This window comes from Sarcophilus harrisii, chromosome 2, assembly GCF_902635505.1.
Source record: "Sarcophilus harrisii chromosome 2, mSarHar1.11, whole genome shotgun sequence".
NCBI lineage: Eukaryota > Metazoa > Chordata > Mammalia > Dasyuromorphia > Dasyuridae > Sarcophilus > Sarcophilus harrisii.
In genome coordinates, this window is record NC_045427.1 from 383,871,267 (window position 1) to 383,891,232 (window position 19,966).

General features: G+C 38.4%; 2 protein-coding genes across 5 annotated transcripts in view; both read right to left on the reverse strand.

Annotated features, from left to right (window-relative positions):
- The window catches only part of TNIP1 (TNFAIP3 interacting protein 1), a 66,721-nt gene extending 66,206 nt beyond the window's left edge, over positions 1–515 (reverse strand). The window contains exon 1 of one of the 2 annotated variants that reach the window (XM_031953548.1): positions 307–515. The gene's annotated coding sequence lies outside the window, so the exon portion shown is untranslated. The remainder of the gene's footprint in view (positions 1–306) is intronic. The other variant, XM_031953549.1, reaches the window with a different exon arrangement.
- Positions 516–14,492: 13,977 nt separating this feature from the next.
- ANXA6 (annexin A6) overlaps positions 14,493–19,966 on the reverse strand; it is a 67,667-nt gene continuing 62,193 nt past the window's right edge. For all 3 annotated transcript variants that reach the window (XM_012540935.3, XM_003759184.4, XM_031953550.1), the window contains 4 exons: positions 19,590–19,685; positions 18,303–18,361; positions 17,319–17,441; positions 14,493–15,354 (listed from right to left, as the gene is read on the reverse strand). In XM_012540935.3, the coding sequence (XP_012396389.1) occupies positions 15,295–15,354; positions 17,319–17,441; positions 18,303–18,361; positions 19,590–19,685 (338 nt within the window). In that variant the 3' untranslated portion in view covers positions 14,493–15,294. The remainder of the gene's footprint in view (positions 15,355–17,318; positions 17,442–18,302; positions 18,362–19,589; positions 19,686–19,966) is intronic.

A 19,966-nucleotide genomic window follows, 5' to 3' on the forward strand; every position in this document is an offset into this window, starting at 1 on the left:
TTTCCCAAATCCAGGAGCAATGGGAAACATAGGAGAAGAAAAAGAGTGAAAGGAAAGGAAGCATCTAAGAGAGAGAATAGGAAAAGGAGGGAAAAGAAAAAAACTAAAGAAAGTAAAGGGAGGAATAGGACAGATGGCCAGTTTACCAGGGTCAGTTAGGAAATGAGGGGACAGAGGGAGCCTTTGTTTCTTGTTTCAAACCTAGAAATAACCATGATATGGACATTTAGAAAGAAGAGCTCGTAGTTTTGGGCCCTGTTGCCTTCTTTGCCTTCTCCCCCAATCCTGTAAATGTCTGTTACTTACCAGTTTCAAAGGGCGAAGGAGGGGAAGGGTCTCAGGGTGGGGGTTACAATCCGAATCTTGCTCAGCTGACTGAGAGACTGCAGGAAGGAACACAAGGCTGACGACTTCTAGTCAGGAGGGGAATTCCCCGAGATAGAGGGAGACAAGCAGCCAGCCCAGCTGAGTCCAGATTCAGCTCTCTCTTCTCCTTCTCTCTCTGTCTCTCCTCTCCTCCCTTCTCTCTTTTCTCCGTCTCTGTCTCTCTCTCTCTCTTTGTGTCTCTCTTTCTCTCTCTCCCTCCCTCCCTCTCTCTGTCTCTCTCTGTGCCTCTCTCTCTCTCTCTCTCTCTCTGTCTCTCTTTCCCTCCCTTCCTCTTTGTCTCTCTGTGTCTTTATCTCTGTCTCTGTCTGTCTCTGTCTCTTTCTGTGTGTGTCTCTCCCTCTCTTCCTCTTTCTGTCTCTTTGTCTCTGTCTCTGTCTGTCTCTGTCTCTTTCTGTGTCTCTTTCTCTCTCCCTCTCTTCCTCTTTCTGTCTCTTTGTCTCTGTCTCTGTCTGTCTCTGTCTCTTTCTGTGTCTCTTTCTCTCTCCCTCTCTTCCTCTTTCTGTCTCTTTGTCTCTGTCTCTGTCTCTGTGTCTGTCTCTTTCTGTCTCTATCTCTCTCCAACACTCACACATACACACTCCCTTTTTTTTAAATAGCCATTGTTAGTCAATTCCCAGATTGGAGGTCATTCCTTTTGGTGGGGGATTATTGAGGGAAGGTGGAAAGATGATTCAGAGGTTGGATCACAAACTAAAAGTGGGGGGAAGAGAGGGAGGAGACTGGCAGAAGTTTCCAGTCCAGCTTCTCCATTGGGTTATTCCCAGCAGGCTCTAGTTTTGCCTCAGTATGCTGCAAGTGGGGGATTCCAGACTCATCTGGTCTGGTAAGGAAATCTCTCCAGATGTTTGGCTCACATTTTCCTCTTGTTCATTCCCATTCCTTCTGTTTCCACTTATTCTCTAGAATGTTTCTTGAGTGGTAAGGGGAGTTTGATGTAAGATGGGGATTCCAGAAGGGTACAGGATGGAGTGAAATCCAGCTTTTACTCCCTTGTTTCAAGGGAAATGGGGAATCCCCAATTAATAAGGACGCCTTGAAGAACCTAATAAAAAACCCTTTGCTGAATTTTTATTCTGGATTTAATGTTTCTCACTCAAATACAGAATTTATCTTCTCCAAAGAACTTCTCTATCTATAGATAAGGGATGAAGGGGGATGGATTGAACTATGATTTCTATGATTTTTTCCAGCTTAAACAGAACATGAGTCTGAGTTTTCACTGCTTCTGCAGTAGGCAATTTGCCATAAGGTAATCAAGCAATGAGCATTTATTAGGTACTTACTGTATCTTTTAGCCGTGGGATATCATAGTGGATAGGAGACTGGTCTTAAAAGACAGGAAGACTTGGGTCTGAATAGATCTGAAAAAGTCCTTAGAACTCTAGGCAACTTTCTAAGACCTAAAGACCTAAAAAAAAAAAAGAAGGTGCTGATCTGTACTGGTAGAAGGAGTTTCCTCCTCTGGGAGTTCCCCATGACAAGGAAATCACAGGTTCAGTCCTTGGCCGTATCCCACTATGCTCTAGATACTCAAAATGAAACAGGTCCTGCCCACATGTAGTTTACATTTTACAGAAGAATTAGCATATATACTTATTAGTAAATGTAACACATGAACGAAGTAAATACAAAATGACTTCAGGAAGAAAGACGCTAGCAATTCGGGACATCAGGACAAGTTTTAGGAGGACATCACATTGGAACTGAGCTTTAAAACAAATCAGGTTTTCTAAGAGGCACAGATGAGGAGAAAGAATATTTCAAGCATGAAGCCTATAAAGAGGCACAAAGATGGGAGAGACACATGGAACAACTAGTAGAACCATTTGGCTGTAATGTCATGTATTGGAAGGATAATAAAGCATGATAAAGTAGAAAGAGTTGGTTGTAGCCAGGTTGTGACAGGCTTAAAAACAAAACAAAACAAAACAAAAAACCTTCCAAAGAGAAGTTTTTCTAGTATTTTTTCCTAGAAGCAAGAAAGGAATGATATTTAATGCCACCTTCTGTTTCAGTGGCTCTAATCTTTTCACCTCTTTTTTCTCATTAAAGTATTTCCTCACAACAATCCTATAAAGCACAAAGGCAGATAATGTACCCAGTTTAGAGGTAAGAATCATGGAGCTGGGAAAAATAAAATAATTTACTAAAGATTATATGGATGAGTTAGAGATAGAGCAGGAGTTAGAATCTCCATTTGCAAATTATAAGTTATAGAAGGTCAGAGATAGGGGGAAAGTCCAAATTCATTTTTTATGTGGAAAATTGAAGCCCAAAATGGGGATGAAGCTTTCTAAAAATCACATGTCAAGTTAGAAACAGAGCAAAGATTAGAATCCAGATCAGCTCCTTTTTAATTATTTCAGGAAATTTCAAGATTTTATGTAAATGTGGTATATAAATCATTGAGTTAAGTCTTGGGAAATGTACTAACAAAATTTCATTAGGAAATATATTTAGAAACCCACACTTCCCAGCAGAAAAGACAAATACACTCCCCCACATACAATAAATAATCTCTTCACACTGAGAACAGAGAGTCAGATTATCTTCTCAGATGTCCAGTCCTTGAACCTGAGCTGTTGCAAATTTCCCAACCTTTCACAATTACCAGTGATAAAGTAGAAAAAACTTAGATCGACACTAGACTTTCCCTTCCCTGATTCAGACAAATGACTTTTGACTCCAAAGTCTTTGTCCAAAGACAAAGTTTTTGACTCCAAAGAATGTGACATCCCCATCTAGGACCTCAACTAGTGGCCTGGGAAAAGCTAGTTTAAGTGTGTATCTACCAAATATCATTAAGGTTTCTTCTCTCTTTATGCTCAGAGAGTTGACATTCACAAAAATTTCTGAACAATCTTAGTTGTCCATGAAGGAAATGGGCTGTTTGAGGAGGTTCTTAAAATATAATATAATATAGCTTATAATGTCAGATCCAGAAAGGATTTTAGAACACAGACTACTTGAATGAATTAGAAAGGAACTTAGTGGTCATCTAGGATAACTGTCCTACCCCCAGCTTTGCTGATTTTTTTTAAAGTTATTGTCCCTAGGGTCTTTAAAGTAATTAAATTACTACTATAATTACTATAAGATGTTATACATAAGATTTCCTGTTTAGGTGTGGATTAGACTAGTTGTTCTCTGAGAGTGCTGTCATCAAAAAGCTATCCTTCTGTAGTTCCTGGTCCTAGGATTAGGTGCCCAGAAAAAGAAGATGAACTTTATAGCAAAATCTGGCAATGATCAGATCTTGTCCAAGCATATGGCATTATCAGAGCTAGAAAGGATGCCAGGGCTATAAATGATCTTAGACCACAGGACATTCAAGATGATTGAATGAATTTAAAACCTTAAAGCTAAAAGGGACATTAAATCTCATCCCTGGTTTATAAATAAACTAAGGCCTGGGGAAAAGGAAGAAACTTTGTCACAGTCTCAATAAGTGATCTTTAACAGGTCTTGAATGCAAATCTTCAAACTTCAAGCCCCTTTCTATTTCCACTACAATACACTGTAAGCTTATTTGGGTCACTATTCTGAACCTGTTTCTGTGTCTTTTAGCCCCAGATCCTCTTCCCTTCCTCCATATTTTCTAAGCCATCTTTCAGAAGGAAATGGTTGTCTCGTTGGGCTCCCTTTCCATTTCAAGTACCAGGCTGCTCTTTAAGCCCTAGATCCTCTTCCTCCCCCCATACTTCTTAAGTCATCTTCCAGGGGGGAATGGTCGTCTCATTGGGTTTCCCTTCAATTACCACGCTGTAACTTTGGCCTCGGCCTCCACAGGCTGCCCAGACTGACTTCCTGGCTTCTTCACAGCAGAAGGAGAGGGGAAGGAGCTTTCTGTTGACGTACCCTGACCTCAGAGAGGAAGCGCTGGTCACCCAGGGGGATTTCCAGAATGCTGAGATCCCAGGACTATGCAAATTCTACACTCTAATTACCCCTTCCTGAAAGACCTCTTTCTGATTCTAATCCTGATCTTGCTCCTCAGAGAGGTAGAAAAAGATTTGAGGAAGAGATGTATAGAGCCGAAGCCAGGGAAAAAGGAAAGAATGAGAAATAGGATGAAATAAATGAAGCTTAGAGGGGAACCTCCTCAAGGGGAGGGATGGATTCTCCTCTCATCCGTAGAGTGCCTTACACCCGGCCAAAGGCAAGAAAAGAGGAAATGAGTTGGACTGAGCGATAGATAATGTGGTATAGTTGGAAGAACATTGAGTTAGGATTTAGAGAACCTGGGTTCAAATACAGGATCTTCCCCATAACCAGCTATGTAATCTTCAGCAAGTCACTTTTTTCTTACCTGTAAAATGAAAACCCTGGGACCTTCCAAATCTAACTTTTTGGGATTTTTAGTGGGCATAGATCTCATACAGACACAGGTTGCTCTGGTCTGGGAAATATTTTACCTGGTTTCACTTTAGGATTCATTCCCTCACTTGAAATGTCCAGAAGGGGAATTTTCAAAGATCTATGAACTTCCCCTCCCCCTTCTCCCAAAAAAGTAAAACAGAGGTTGTTAACGCTTTGCTTGCATGGAGTGGTAGAAAGTGCTCTAGACTAGAGGTCAAGCAGGAGTCTGGAACCAGCTCTTACCAATTTGCATAAGCAAATTGTTAAATTTGTTAAAATTGTTAAATTTTCAGCATGATCAGTTTACTTCAAAAAGTCAGCAAATGTTTAATTTTGTTGTTGATGATTGCCTAAACTTAAGAAAGTAATATAATGCAGATTCAATTTTAAAATGTATGCATATATTTCTCTCCAATTTCTCCTCCCTCTGGTCTCTCCCCTGCCATACTTGTCCATCTTTAGGAAGAAGAGGTGGTTTGGGTTATATAGGATAATGGGTATGGAAATTATTGGTTCAGCTTGGGTTTGGGGGTACTTTGTTTCAACTACCCAGTTCTTAGTCACTTCATTTCCCCTCCTAATCTTGATTCACTGATCAGTCATCATATCTATAGAAATGCTGAATCTAGCTCCTCTAAAACTGGTCAGAGGAGATAGGGATTAAACTGCAGTTAGCAGTAGGAACACTAAAGTAGTTGGGATGGTGAGAAGAGAAATCAAGTTTGGGCATAGGAGAAGAATCACCCCAAACAAAAGTGTTTACCATAATTATTTTTGGCAAATCAAACTATAGACTTTAGCTTGCTAAATTAGGCAAGAGATGATAATCTTGACTAGCTAACTCCATAGGGAGTTGTCTTGACCAAATAAAGGATATAAAACATTTTGTAATCCCAAATACAACTTTGAATAAAGTTTATTCCCATGCTCTCATTCAGCTTGAACATTCTATATTCCATGGTATCTTCCAATTTTGGCATTCTATGGTGCCTTGGGCTCTCTTTCCAGCTCCGAGAGCAGATACCTGTGCTATATTTGTGGTTGGTTAAGTGATAGCCAGATTTCATCTTCCAACACTCTATAAACAAATCTTCTCCATAATTAATTGCTTTCGTGCAGGACTTGAATCTCCCCTACCTACCACCCCAACACATATTTTCATCTGGGGGTAGGGGATAGGACTGGGGTGTAAAGAAGGTTTCTAAATTGAGGGGGTGGGCTTGACCCTTGAGATCTAAAAAAGAGATTGCCCTTTATGAAAGGTGGTTTTCACTACGTGTTTTGGGGGTAGGGTTTGGGGGAATGAGATTATCAGAAACCACAGGGTGACTCAGTAGTGAAGGAAAACACAATTTGTTGGCTTGGGGGTTGTTGGGGGAAGATGCTTGGGAGAGAAGAAGCCGCAAAGGCTAAATTAATGTGCAAAACCTTTCCCTCCTACTCAAACTCCAAGGGTTTAAAGGGAGGATGGTAAGTTAAGGAAATAAAGAAGGTAATTGTACAGAGGAAACAACCCTGGTTCTAGTCTTTTGTTTCTAACTAGCTGAGTAACCATGAGCAAAACTCTTTGTCATTTGGCCTTAATTTCTCTTGACTTTAGTTTTCTCTTCTGTATGATGATAGACTTAAAACAAATTGAATCCAATATTCTTATATATCCTTTTCTAGCACTGGTAGTAGTGAGAGATTTTGGGCGGAAACATGAAGTTAGATCATTTCATTTTGGGTAAAAGGGAGGAAGTGAAGAGGAGTACTAGAATTTGGTCCTGATTTTGACCAATAAGAAGGAAGGAACGAGTTAGTGACTTGAGATGAAAGTATACTTGATTTTCTTTAAGGTTGCTATCTTAAAAGTACATTATAAAGAAAAAAAAAGGAATCTATCTACGTGTGTGTGTGTGTGTGTGTGTGTTTATTTGGGTCTTGGAATCAGGAAGACTCCTCTTCCTGAGTTCAAATCTGGCCTCAGACATTTGTTCACTGTGTGACACTGGGCAAATCAATTTATCTTATTTGCCTCTGTTTCCTCATCTATAAAAAGAGCTGGAGGAGGAAATGGCAAAGCACTCCAGCACTTTGCCAAGAAAACTCCAAATGGGATCACAAAAAGGGACATTTTTTGTGGTACAATGCAAAAAATACAAACACTGGGGTCAGAGGCTCTACCTCTGAATCCTGGCTTTGCAAGTTACTGGCTGTGTACTTTTGGGCAGATCTCTTTGGGTCTTTGTTTCTTCATCTACAGTATAAGGAGATTAAATCAGGTAAACTCTAAGATCATCTCCAGTTCTAAATTCTATGACCCCATCATTTGCGCAAAAGAGATGGGATGCTCTGGAGAAAAAAGTTCTGTCATTAAAATTGCTATGATTTTCATGAAGGAGGGAAGGAAGACAAGTTTGAAAAGATCAGTTGCTGCCTAGGGGAATTCATCATTGAGATCTGATTTTTAAACTGGCATGATCTTAGAAGAAAAGTGTTAGGAAGAACTTTGTTGGCTAAATTAAGTTGAAGGAAGATGTAAGATCAATGACAACCAACAAGGGAAGGAAGGCAATACTACTCAACTATTGCATTACTTCGGTTTACCAAGGAGAACCATCCTCGGGAGGGGAAGTATAGAAGAAAAATGTTTCACATGGAACTGAGACTTAAGGTAAGAGATGGTAAAAAGAGCAAGCATAAAGCTGCCCTTACCAAATTCAAGTCAAGATAACCTGTGTGATCTTGAGAGAGTTCTGGTTCCTTGCATTTAAAATAAAAAAGTTTGATTAGATAGTTTCTAGAGTTTCTTCCAGCTCTAAATTTAATGACCTTCTGAATAATATTTCATGGCTCTGAAAAACGAGAGTTATCAATAAGATGTCTAAGCTATTTGGAAATCAGAGGGGACGCTAAAGGTGATGTAAGAGCAGAGACAAGCAAGTTTTCTGTTTTTCAAGAGGGAGGAAGATCTTCATACTATAGCCTAATGAGCTTGATGACAGTTCTTGGGAAATTCCAGAAAGGTTTGAACCCAAATAGTTTGTAAGGACATAGAAAGGCTATAAGGTAAAATGGGTTCAAACAAGAACAGGTTATACCAGGCTAACTTCATTTCCTTTTTGGACAAAGTTACTAGACTGGTAGATCCGGGAAATGCCAGATATATGGTATGCTTAGATTTCAGCAAGGTATTTGACAAAGTCTCACTGTAGCCAAGTGAACAAGACTGACAAATGCAGTCTGTATGACAATGGACAATGGACAAGACAAAGTCTTGGTTACAGATTCTTATCATATAATTCCATCTTCTATTATCTCCAAGTCAGTTGTTTAGGCTGTTCCCCTTGGCTATGATACATTCCCTCCTGACCTGAGCTTCTTTCCAAATTCAGCTCAAATTCTATGTCCTACATGAGACCTCTCCTGACTCCCCCCTCCCCCAACAGTATCTTCCTCCTAAAATTATCTTTTATTTGGTAAACACTTATATGGTACATGTCCTTCCATTAGAATGTAAGATCCTTGAAGGAAATACAAATGAGTCTGTGTTCTTAGAATCCAACATTGCTAAGCCTTAATAAAAGTTTGTTGGTAGGTTCAAAACTGAACAACCAGACCCAATGTAACAAATAGAGAAGCTCATGGGATTTCAGATGAAATAGAAGTGTCTTACAGAACAAGGAAGGTGATAGTCCTGCTGAATTCTGTTCTGAATAGACCACATTTATTGTTAAGAGCTAAAGAGCATCCACAGGATAGGATGATGAAGTGACTCTAAACATAAGGATCATGTGAGGGAAAGAAAGATGTTTTTAGTCTGAAGAAGAGATTTTAGGGACATATGATAATTAATTTTAAATTTAATTTTAATTAAATGTTTAATTAAACTTGTTCTGCTATCCTCAAAAACCAGAACTAGGAGCAAAGGTACAAATTAAGAGCAGATTTTATCTCAATATAAAGATCACTTAAACTAAGTCCTATTCCAAAGCTTTATCATTTGGTGAAAGTGATTCCAGATTCCATTGCAGTTACTGTTTTTACTTTAATATTTTGGTAAAATTTTTTTTTCAAATCAAAACTAAGTGGAAGGATATATCACAGATTTTCCTTGGAAAGACAAATGAAGTAATTGGAAGAAAACATTTTAACATATCCAAAGGCGATAAATATTGTCTTTTTCTGGAATGTTATGTCTTCCTGCAACACATCTTATATATTGTTCATGATAAATAATTGCAAAAAAATCATCATGATAATACTTTTGGCTTATATGCTTATAGCTGCTATAAAGATTGCAGCAGCACCGAAAACATCTGATGAAGAACTGAGTAACTTGGTAACACTCTAAATTAAATTAATAATAATAATTGAATATATACTTTGATACTTGGTGTCTTCAGTGTCTCTGTTGGAATAAGTGAGGCTTATGATAAAGATATGGAAAATAAGGCATAAGAGACCAATGGCTTGTAGGGTACATCAGAACCTCAAGTTCACATATCATGAATACTTTCTTTGAAAAAAGAATTGGTAGACCAGGGGCTGGCAAGCTATGGCCTATAAGCTATATATAGCTCAATGCCTAGTTTTGTATGGCCTGCAAGCTAAGAGTGGTCTTTATAATTTACATTTACAAAGATAGGCAGCAAGTCATATTTGGTTTATGGAACATAGTTTCCCATGTTCCTGTTCTAGGTTATAAACATGGTAAGCACTGAATAATATTTTTTAACACTAACTAACCTAGTTTAAGATAATTGATTGAAGGTCTTTTTCTAGGAAACAGTCATCAAAAATGTATACAAAATGTAGTGAGGTAGGAGGTCTAATAAAGTCTGAGAACCAAAACTTTAGAACACTGAATATTTATCTACCAAAGACAAATTTGGGAATTATCCATAGTATGACATATTGGACTTTAGCAGTCAATTCTCCAAAGAATAAAATTACAGTGAGTTATATTATTTTTTAAATTAAATTCATTATATTTTGACAGGAAATGATTCATTATTGATGTAATTCTTGAATTATCTATATATTGCTAAAGACCAAAAATGTTAAAAGTGGAATAAAAATTAGAAAAATATATAATACAACTGAAAATTTTAGTTATGACACTCAAATGAAATATGAAAAAATGAGACATGAATGCAATAAAAAACATAAAATAATTTCATCTACCAACTTAACTGATATAAATAAATTGCTGTCTGGGGAAAAAAAAGGCTAAAATAACCTATAAAATATGCCAAATAGAAAATAATTTGTCTACTTCCAAAGTGAAATGAGGAATGATAACCAAATACAATGCCTGTTTAAAATATAAACTCTCATGCAAAATAATTTGAACATAATGTAAGATTATCAGCAGTATCATTTCTCAAAACAGTAAAACTGTTTTAAGGGCAAAACTAAGAAAGCCAAGAAAGAGATCTAGGTAAGTAAGTTATCAGAAGGAATTTATGATAAAAATGGAAGGAGGATAACAAAAATTAAAAGGAAGAGATTTACAATAAATGTTTACAAATCAAATTGTGTTTGTAAAGAAGGAAGAAATGTATACCAAAAATAACAAAATGTGAGGAAAAAATACTGAACTTTATTAATACCTCTCCATGTGATAGAATATCAAGAATTAACATGCCTAATTTGCTATCTAAATAAAAATTTTAAGAGAGTCAGCTTTTCAACAATGAGATGATTCAAACCAAGACTTGTGATGGAAAGAGCCATCTGCATCCAGAAAAAGAACTGTGGGGACTGAATGTGGATCACAACAAAGTATTTTCACCTTTTTGTTGTTGTTTGCTTGCTTTTTTTTTCTCATGTTTTCCCTTTTTGATCTGATTTTTCTTGTGCAGCTTGATAAATGTGGAAATATGTATAGAATGTTTAATATATATTGACTTACTTGTTGTCTAGTGGAGGGGGAAGGGGGAAGAGAAGAAGAAAAAATTGGAACACAAGGTTTTGAAAACTATCTTTGCATGTATTTTGAAAATAAAAAGCTATCTAATTTTTTTTAAATAACAAAAAAAGAGTCAGCTACATTAACATCAAGGTCATGCTTGATGAGGGTTTTAGTAGGGAAGATGCAAATTTTTCCAAGTGCTATTATGAAAAATTGCTGACCAAGTCTTTGCCATCAGACAAGTAACTGGAAGGTTAAGAAAAATACAAGACTCCACTGGGCTTTTTGATTTGATTGTTTTTGACTTGGTTGTTTAAAGACTTTTCCAACAAGGAGTCCAAGCATCAATATTCAAGATTCCTAAAAAAAAAAAACAAACCCTAAGAGATAATTTAGTTCAATGACTCTCTGATCACAAAGACCAAATAAGGCATAAGACAAGATATATATACTTGCCAATGATATTAACCACTGTCATGGAGGAGATATAACTCAAAGTCCAAGTTGAAGAGCAATTTCCTGTAAATATGGGGAAGAAATTGCATGCTGGTTCATCAAGGTGTTCCAAAACATTGTAAAACATTCTGCAAAAGATCTGTAACCTCTCATAAAAGTCTTATCTAATCATCTACAAGGGAAAAAGCAAGACTAAGAGCTATTGTACAAATTACTTCATATAGTTGGAGGGCAATACAACAACCCGGAAGAGGTGTTGAAGTTTAATATATATATATATATATATATATATCACATCTATCAGTATCTATTTCTTGGACAGACAGTGTACTGTCCATTTGTAAATGGACAATGAATTGAGCCTAAAGTTAAATGAGAGTTGGCTGGATTACTTTTGGGAAATTAAGAAAATCCTTTAAACACAGGTTCATCTTTTTAAAACCAGGTTTTAACTGGTGTTTTATGGCTACAAGTCATGGTTCCTCAACCTTCAAAGCATTAAAAATTAAAGAAGCAGAAAGGCACACAGTGAGTTTGTACGTGGTTCCACTTATAACAAACAAGGAATCTTGAAGAACCAGGATAAAGAGTGACAACCGAGAAATGTATGACCAAAAAAAAAAAAAAGAGCTGGTACATGTCAAAAGGGAGGGACAGCTCATGAGTTTCACTATTATAGCCGTCATGTTGAGAAAAAACAGGAGCTCTGGTAAACCTAATAGAGTATGGGCAAGAGACAAACAAAAAGGGCAGATATGTGGATGAGTGGAAATCTGCTTACCTGGAAAAAGACCAACACTTTAAAAATCACTGAGCCATTTAAGTATTAGAAGCAACTTCCCAACAATGAAAGTTATCTAAAAATGGTTTGGATTGCCTTGAGAAGATGTATTTCCTTTCACTAGACATCTTCAAGTAGAGAATAAATGACATTTGTTCTTATCTTAGGAGTTCTTCAAGTGGGAATTGGACTTGATGATTTCTAAAGTTCCTTCCAACTCTAAGAATATTAAGAATCTATAACCTCCCTGCAAAAAGATGAGGATGTCCAAGAGGACAGGAGCTAAGAGGGGAGAAGAATATATTTCCTAGAGGAAAATTAGATTACTATCTGTTTTCTATCTCCTAGATTGCACTTTCTCCTTGAACCTTTTCTTTACTGAGATTCATTCAGTACTATAAGATCATGGGAAGATAGAGTTTGGAGGAAAGAAAAAGGCATGTTTAATAATAGTGTCTCTCCTTTGGGGACATGTGTCTATTAAAAATCCACCTTTCTTTCAATGCCTACAATAAATCCCTTTTAATCCGGGGAGCTTCCTCAACTCCTTTCTCATACTCCTGGTCCTGTATCTGATTAGATGCCAAGCTCTGATTTTACCTGCTCAACAAATCTAACATCTGTTCCATTCTTTTTACTCATGCAATTGCAATACTATTTCAGGCCCTCATCCCCTCCCTCCAGGACTGTTGCAATATCTTCCTAATTAGTCTCTCTGCATCCAGAGTTTCTCCTCTCCAATCCATCCTGCATCCAGCTTGCCAACGGGATTTTCCCAAAACACAGGTCTGACCATGTCACTTGCCCTGCTCAGGTTTTAATAGATCCCCTAATAAAATAAAAGACAAACTCCTTTGTTTAGCATTGGAAACCTTTCACAATAAGTTCCAGCTTGTCTTTTCAGGGTGATGACACAATGATTCTCCTCACATATTCTACATTCTAATCCAAGTAGCCTATTTGCTGTTCTCTATACACAACACTCCACCTCTGTGCATGCTTCTTTTGTGTCTGGAATGCTCTTCTCACTCATAGTGCTTGAAACCCTTTTAGCTCCTGTCAAGGTTCTGCTCAGTATAGAGTCTTTTCCATATGGTCTTTGTTCTTTACCTTAGTGCTTGGTGCCCTCCCCCTATCAATCACTTAAAAAAAAAAAAAACATTTATCTGGTATCCACAAATAATTGGAGTCTCCTAATAGAATGCTAACTCACTTCATAAGCTGACATGTGAAGATGGGAGTTATTTTTGCTTTTCTTTATATCCCCCATCACTTAGTAGAGTGTTTGGTATTAGATAAGAGCTTAATAAATGCTTGTTGACTATCCTTAGCTTGGAGTACACAGTAATTAATATTATATATGAGAGTGCTGATTCTGAAGTCAGAAAAGCTGGGTTTAATCCTAACTTTGAGATTAAATAGCCTTGTGACCAAAGAAAAGAAGATTAGCTTCTCATAACCTGTTTCTTGGCTGCTGAGAATGTTACCAGTTGCCCTAGATAATTTACTTTTTGATAAAAGTATCATGTGTCCCTAAGCTGGTAAAATCCTATAGAAATAAAGTTATTGCCAGCCTCGTATACACAGATTTCACTGATTTGTGGTCCTTATTACGCACTTTGGTCCTTTGTGAGCTATACATAGTACAGGTTACTTTATTACCCAATGCTTTCATTTCTCTATCATAAAATGCCACCCCCCAGCCCCACCCCGGGGGCAGAAGTCATGGCTCGAACTTCTTGCTCTCTCCACAAGGCTGGGAATAGAGAACTTATTCAGTTCGTGTTTATTGAACTGACTCATCCTTCTGTGTCACTGTGGGGTTTATTTAGATTTCCAATGAAAAAAGCTTAAAAATACAGAATGCAAGGTTCTCTCTGCCAATTTTGAGCTGAAACCACCCAGGAAATCCTGCCTGGTTTATTTGGCTCTCTTCCTTTGTGCCCTCCCCTTCAGTATATTAGGATTTCTTTAGCATTTCTCCAGGTAATAGCAGAAGCAGTGTATGCAAGAGGAACGAGCTAGATGGATACACGTCTATGCTATTCTATTTACTAGTCAAACACCTGCTTCTCTTTTTATTCCTAGGGCCTCACATAAAGCCTGATCCATAGTAAGCACTTAACAAATGATAAAGCAATGTGATATGTTAAAGAATTGTTGCAGTATCAATGTTCTGATTTATAAGTTGGAATCACCATCTTTGTCCCATTTTCTTCACAGGACTTCCTGAAAAGCTCAGAAGAATGGCATGTCTATTTGTTATTCCCCCACCCCAACCCCATTCTGAGATGCAAGACAATGTAGAAGTTAGAATGTAAGCCTCTTAAAAACAGGGATGTATTCTATGTATTCGTACACCTCATCCCGAGCACAAAGCCTGGCAGGAGTAAGACTTAATAAATGCTTGGTGATGGATCAAGTGCCTGGGAACCAACTGATTCATAAGTATATAAGGTTGAGTGTCCGTACTGGATCAGTAAAAAGACAATAGATTAGAGCCAAATTTCCATCTACTTTGAGAGAAATAAGAGGAAGCAGAAACAGCATTATAGGAAATATAATTTCCTTTTTGGAACTTGTTTAGTTGAACTAAAAACTAACAGAACATACTTCAGAAACCCTGAACATCAGTCAGCCAACAAGGATTTTTTTTTTTGAGTGCCGGGAACTGTGCTAAAATGCCTTCAGGAAAGCCCATGGAGGGAAGCACTTTAAGCAGCATCAGGTAGGGAGAGACTATGGTGTGAAAGCCAGAAACAAGAGAATTAAATGGGAAGTAGAAGCTATGGGCGCTGGGTAGAGCGGGAAGGGAAGCTTGTCTTTGGTCTGTGTCTGACTTTATCTCCTATACTGTGAATATTCTGGGTTACTAAAATTCAATTGAGAGGAAACAGGGGAAGCCATTTTTGACCCAATAAATAAAGGGACTTTATAACAATTAAAACTGCCCCAAAGAGGAATGGGCTGCCTTAAAAAAATCAATGAGTTCCTCAACTCTCAAGTCTTGAAGCAAAAGTCGTGTACAGATAGCATAGGAGGAACACCTGTTCCATTTTGGGTGAGATGTCTTTTGGAGATACCTTGTAACTCAGATTCTAGAATCGGTGTACATTTTATTCATTTTAGAGTACATGGACAGGAGTAACTTCACTGGGTAAAGTACCTCTCTGGAGGTGTCACCCTTTCCTCCTACAGCATTCACAGAAGATAAGTCCCAAGTCCCTTCCCTCCCTAACCCTTGTGTACCACCCTTCCCCTTCCCATTTGTCACGGCTGCGCAGGGATCAGTGCTGGCTGTGGTCTCCTCGAGTGTGAGGCTGGATAGCAAAGGAAGTTGCCCCTGAAGCCAGAGCAACCTCTACAACCAACAGGGCAGCTTTCAATTGGGGACCAGCTCTCCCCTTTCCAGCTAGTCCTCTCCTCCACAGAGGGCCAGCAAAGCCTTTAGGTAGTCCCCGGAGTTGTCACTCTAAGAGAAGAAAGAAAAGATACGTTTCTAGTAAAAAGCCTTCCCAGGTACCTCCCAGGGTAGCGGCCACCATCCCCTTAAAAAGGCCCCCTCAAGGTCTTTATGACCAAAGCAGAACTAGAGATCATTACTGATCACAAAATAGAAAATTTCGATTATACCAAACTGAAAAGTTTTTGCACAAACACAACTAATGCAGACAAGATTAGAAGGGAAGCAATAAACTGGGAAAATATTTTTACAGTCAAAGGTTCTGATAAAGGCCTCATTTCCAAAATATATAGAGAATTAACTCTAATTTATAAAAAATCAAGCCATTCTCCAATTGAAAAATGGTCAAAGGATATGAACAGACAATTCTCAGATGAAGAAATTGAAACTATTTCTAGTCATATGAAAAGATGCTCCAAGTCATATTAATCAGAGAAATGCAAATTAAGACAACTCTAAGATACCACTACACACCGGTCAGATTGGCTAAGATGACAGGAAAAAATAATGATGATTGTTGGAGGGGATGTGGGAAAACTGGGACATTGATGCATTGTTGGTGGAGTTGTGAACGAATCCAACCATTTTGGAGAGTAGTTTGGAACTATGCTCAAAAAGTTATCAAACTGTGCATACCCTTTGATCCAGCAGTGTTTACTACTGGGATTATATCCCAAAGAGATTATAAAGAAGGGAAAGGGACCTGTATGTGCACGAATGTTTGTGGCAGCCCTTTTTGTAGTGGCTAGAAACTGGAAACTGAATGGATGTCCATCAGTTGGAGAATGGCTGAATAAATTGTGGTATATGAAAATTATGGAATATTACTGTTCTGTAAGAAATGACCAACAGGATGATTTCAGAAAGGCCTGGAGAGACTTACACGAACTGATGCTGAGTGAAATGAGCAGGACCAGGAGATCATTATATACTTCAACAACAATACTATATGATGACCAGTTCTGATGGACCAGGCCATCCTCAGCAACGAGATCAACCAAATCATTTCTAATGGAGCAGTAATGAACTGAACTAGCTATGCCCAGAAAAAGAACTCTGGGAGATGACTAAAAACCATTACATTGAATTCCCAATCCCTATATTTATGCACACCTGCATTTTTGATTTCCTTCACAAGCTAATTGTACAATAATTCAGAGTCTGATTCTTTTTGTACAGCAAAATAATGTTTTGGTCATGTATACTTATTGTGTATCTAAGTTATATTTTAATATATTTAACATCTACTGGTCATCCTGCCATCTAGGGGAGGGGGTGGGGGGGGGGTAAGAGGTGAAAAATTGGAACAAGAGGTTTGGCAATTGTTAATCCTGTAAAATTACCCATGTATATATCCTGTAAATAAAAGGCTATTAAATAAAAAAAACAAACAAACAAAAAAAGGCCCCCTCTGCCCCTGGAGTACACATTCTTTTATGTTTCGATGCAGAGGATACCTCCCCAAGAGCAAAAATAATTTATATGCCTCTCTGGAAATATGAGGAGCTATGGAGAGAAAGGATAAAAAAGTCATTGGGGCCATGATTCAAGATAATTTCAATAGACTTGGGATGGAAAATGCCATCTGCATCCAGAGACAATTATGGGGCCTGAATGTAGATCAAAGCATAGTATTTCTACCTTTTTTGTTTGTTTTTATTTTTCATGCTTTTTCCTCTTTTACTCTCATGAGCAAATATGTTTTAAAAACTGCACACTTTTAATCTATTATCAGATTACTTGCTGTCCTGAGGAAGGGAGGAAAATTTGGAACACAAAGTCTTACAAAAATGAACATTAAAAACTATCTTTATGTGTATTTGGAAAAATAAAATCCTACTGAAAAAAATTTTTTTAAAAGTCATTGGAATCCAACTCAAATCACGTGCACTTCCCTTAAGGTCTAATGCTGGTCTAGTCCTTGGTAAGAGACACCTGGATTACAATAGGGCCTGGAGTTCCTTTTTCCTTACCTCAATGACATGGTGAAGTGATTTGTCATATTTCTCAATGAACTCCCGCCTAATGTTGAGCAGGTCAATCTCACTCCTGGAGACCATGATTCTTGTGAGAGTTTTCTCATCTGTGCCTGCTCCCTGATAAAGAGTAAATATGGATGGAAATTTAGAGAGAGGATGTGAGGGAAGGACCCACACTCACATACATATACCCATTCACCCCCCATCAGCCAAGCCCATGGGAGAAAATTATGTCTCAATCTCCCAATCCTTCCCAAGATAGGACAGATTAATTGGCTTCCATGAGCACTTGGGACATGGAGCTGTTTGGAGCTAGAACATTAGATATTGCTGGGGAAACACAGAGAACAGACTTGGACAAAGGTCTTCAAGGATTTCAGTATTTTGGACTATAAAGTTCATCTGGTACAATCTCCATTTTTAACAGATTGGACACTTTGTCCAAGAAGCTCATGCACTTGGACCTTGCCTTATTATTAGTGAACACCCCGAAGCCTCAGAAAACTTGTAAAGTAAATGAGGTTATTTGTGGTTATAGATAGCTCTAGAACTGGGTGTGCAGTTCTACAAAAAGGATCAAACATCAGAAACAGAATGGGTAGGAGAGAAAAGATAACAGCATCACTATACCTGGGCCTGCCCTAAGTACTTAAGTCAAGTATAAGTTTACAGGTATTAGAAGTTGGTAGGTTCCCCTTGAGGTTATTCCCTAAGCTATCTCTGAGTTCTCTACCTGTCTCTAAAATTTTCCAGGAAATGTTCTCATACCGACTTTAAAAAAAAACATTTTGAGTTTGTAATCCCTCTGGAAGGAGACATGACATGTTTTTTTTCCTTCTTACATAAGGACACCTCCCAGTGTTTTCAGCATCTTTATGAACAGGAGACTCAGTGTGTGGGAGAGCAGGGAATGAAAAAGGTCTGGGCTGCCTTTTGGTGGCTGGCTCTAGACTATCCCAAAGGGAGAGAAAGGTTTACCTTCATGGACTTGTACAGCTTATCAGCAAAGAAGAGGGGCTTGTTTTTGACACTCTGGACTAAGGAGAAAAAAGGAAATGTAGTTAGAAGATAGCTTCTCTTATTATCTCCACACAAACCTGGGGCTGTTATCCAGTGCCAACCCTAACAATGACTGAGTGCCAGCAAAATTGGTTTCTGGCACTGACATCATCCCTTACAGTGATTCTTTCCACGGCATCTGTCCTATGTCTGCCCCTCCCATTCACGGGGATTTTGATCTCAGCTGACTGTCAACTAATCTTTTCTAAGTAGTTAGCTGATAATTAAAGTGGCTTGAGTCCAGGGACATCTGCTTTCTAGTGGGGGGCAAGAACACCATATATCCTTTAAGATGCAAAAGGATTAAATTCTAGTGGTAAAAATTTTGGCACTGATACACAGTCGGGAAGACATTTTGATGCAGGGTGGGTAGGGCATTTCTGATTCTCCTCAAAGTCTGATACATAAATGACCCCCTGCTCCACTTATAGGGACAGCTGGTCCATGGGGGTAGGAGCAGTAGAGTCTACAAATATAAACAGGAATTTCATTGGGGCTCACAACAGCTTGGCTGGAAATAGCTTCAAAGTATTTCCCCAAAGACGGCTTAAAAGGAAGAATGGACTGAATATCAGGAAAGCAGAGTATAAAAGGAGCTCAGAAACCAGCTCTGTGCCCCATTCCGAAGGCTTAGCAACTTCACTGAGTCTTGGGATTACTAGTTTTGGCCCCAGAGTAGGCCCCAGCTCAATGTCCCATGCAATACACAGGAAAACTTAAAAGGCAAGTTGGATATGAATACAAATCTTGCCTGGCACATAGTAGGTGTTTAATAAATGCTTATTGAGCAATCACTTAATTGATCTCACTTGGTGTTTGTGTTAGAGAACAGCAGATAAGGGAATGAAAAATGAAAGAGAAAGTTTCATCTTGACTCTTCTTGTCCTGGTATTCAACAACAATTATTCTCTTCACTCTGTCTTTCCCACTCAATGGTGGGATATATAATGGTGCTCACATAATTCAAGAACGAGTTGGATAAGGGGGGGCTGGGAGGAAGGGAGTGTAGAGTAGAATTGGGTATTTGTAAATAACGTTTCCATTCTCCTTTGTTTCTCCTAATTCACTACAGACAAGTAGACAAGCACCAACTTTTCCCCTCAAGTTCCCATAGATTAAAAAGACAATCCTCATTAACTTTCAGACCAAGTGGGCAGAATTTCATGGATTGTATCCCACAATTCCTTCCCACCTCCGGCCACTGACCTATAGCCACCAAGGCATCCTGCACGTCACCAGACATCTCTTTCTTAATGGTGTGCTCCACATCATGATTAGTCATCTTGATGAATTCCTGGAAAACTAGAAGCCAGGAAAGCCCAGGAGAGGGAGTGAGTCCTAAGATCAATAGAAAAGGGAACTTCCCACCCTTTAATTCCCTGATCCCTCCCCTTCCCAAGCTCCTCAAACATCCAGAATACTTCCCCCCCCCTTCCCCCCAAGATTAGGGCACCATCAAAAGACAAGAGTTCCTAAGAGGTTTTTTTTTTAATAGTTCCTAAGTGTTTTGACCAGGAAAGCAATACTATTAGGTGAAAAAAAAAACCCACAACTTATCAATGTTCCTCCTAAAATTCTTAGTA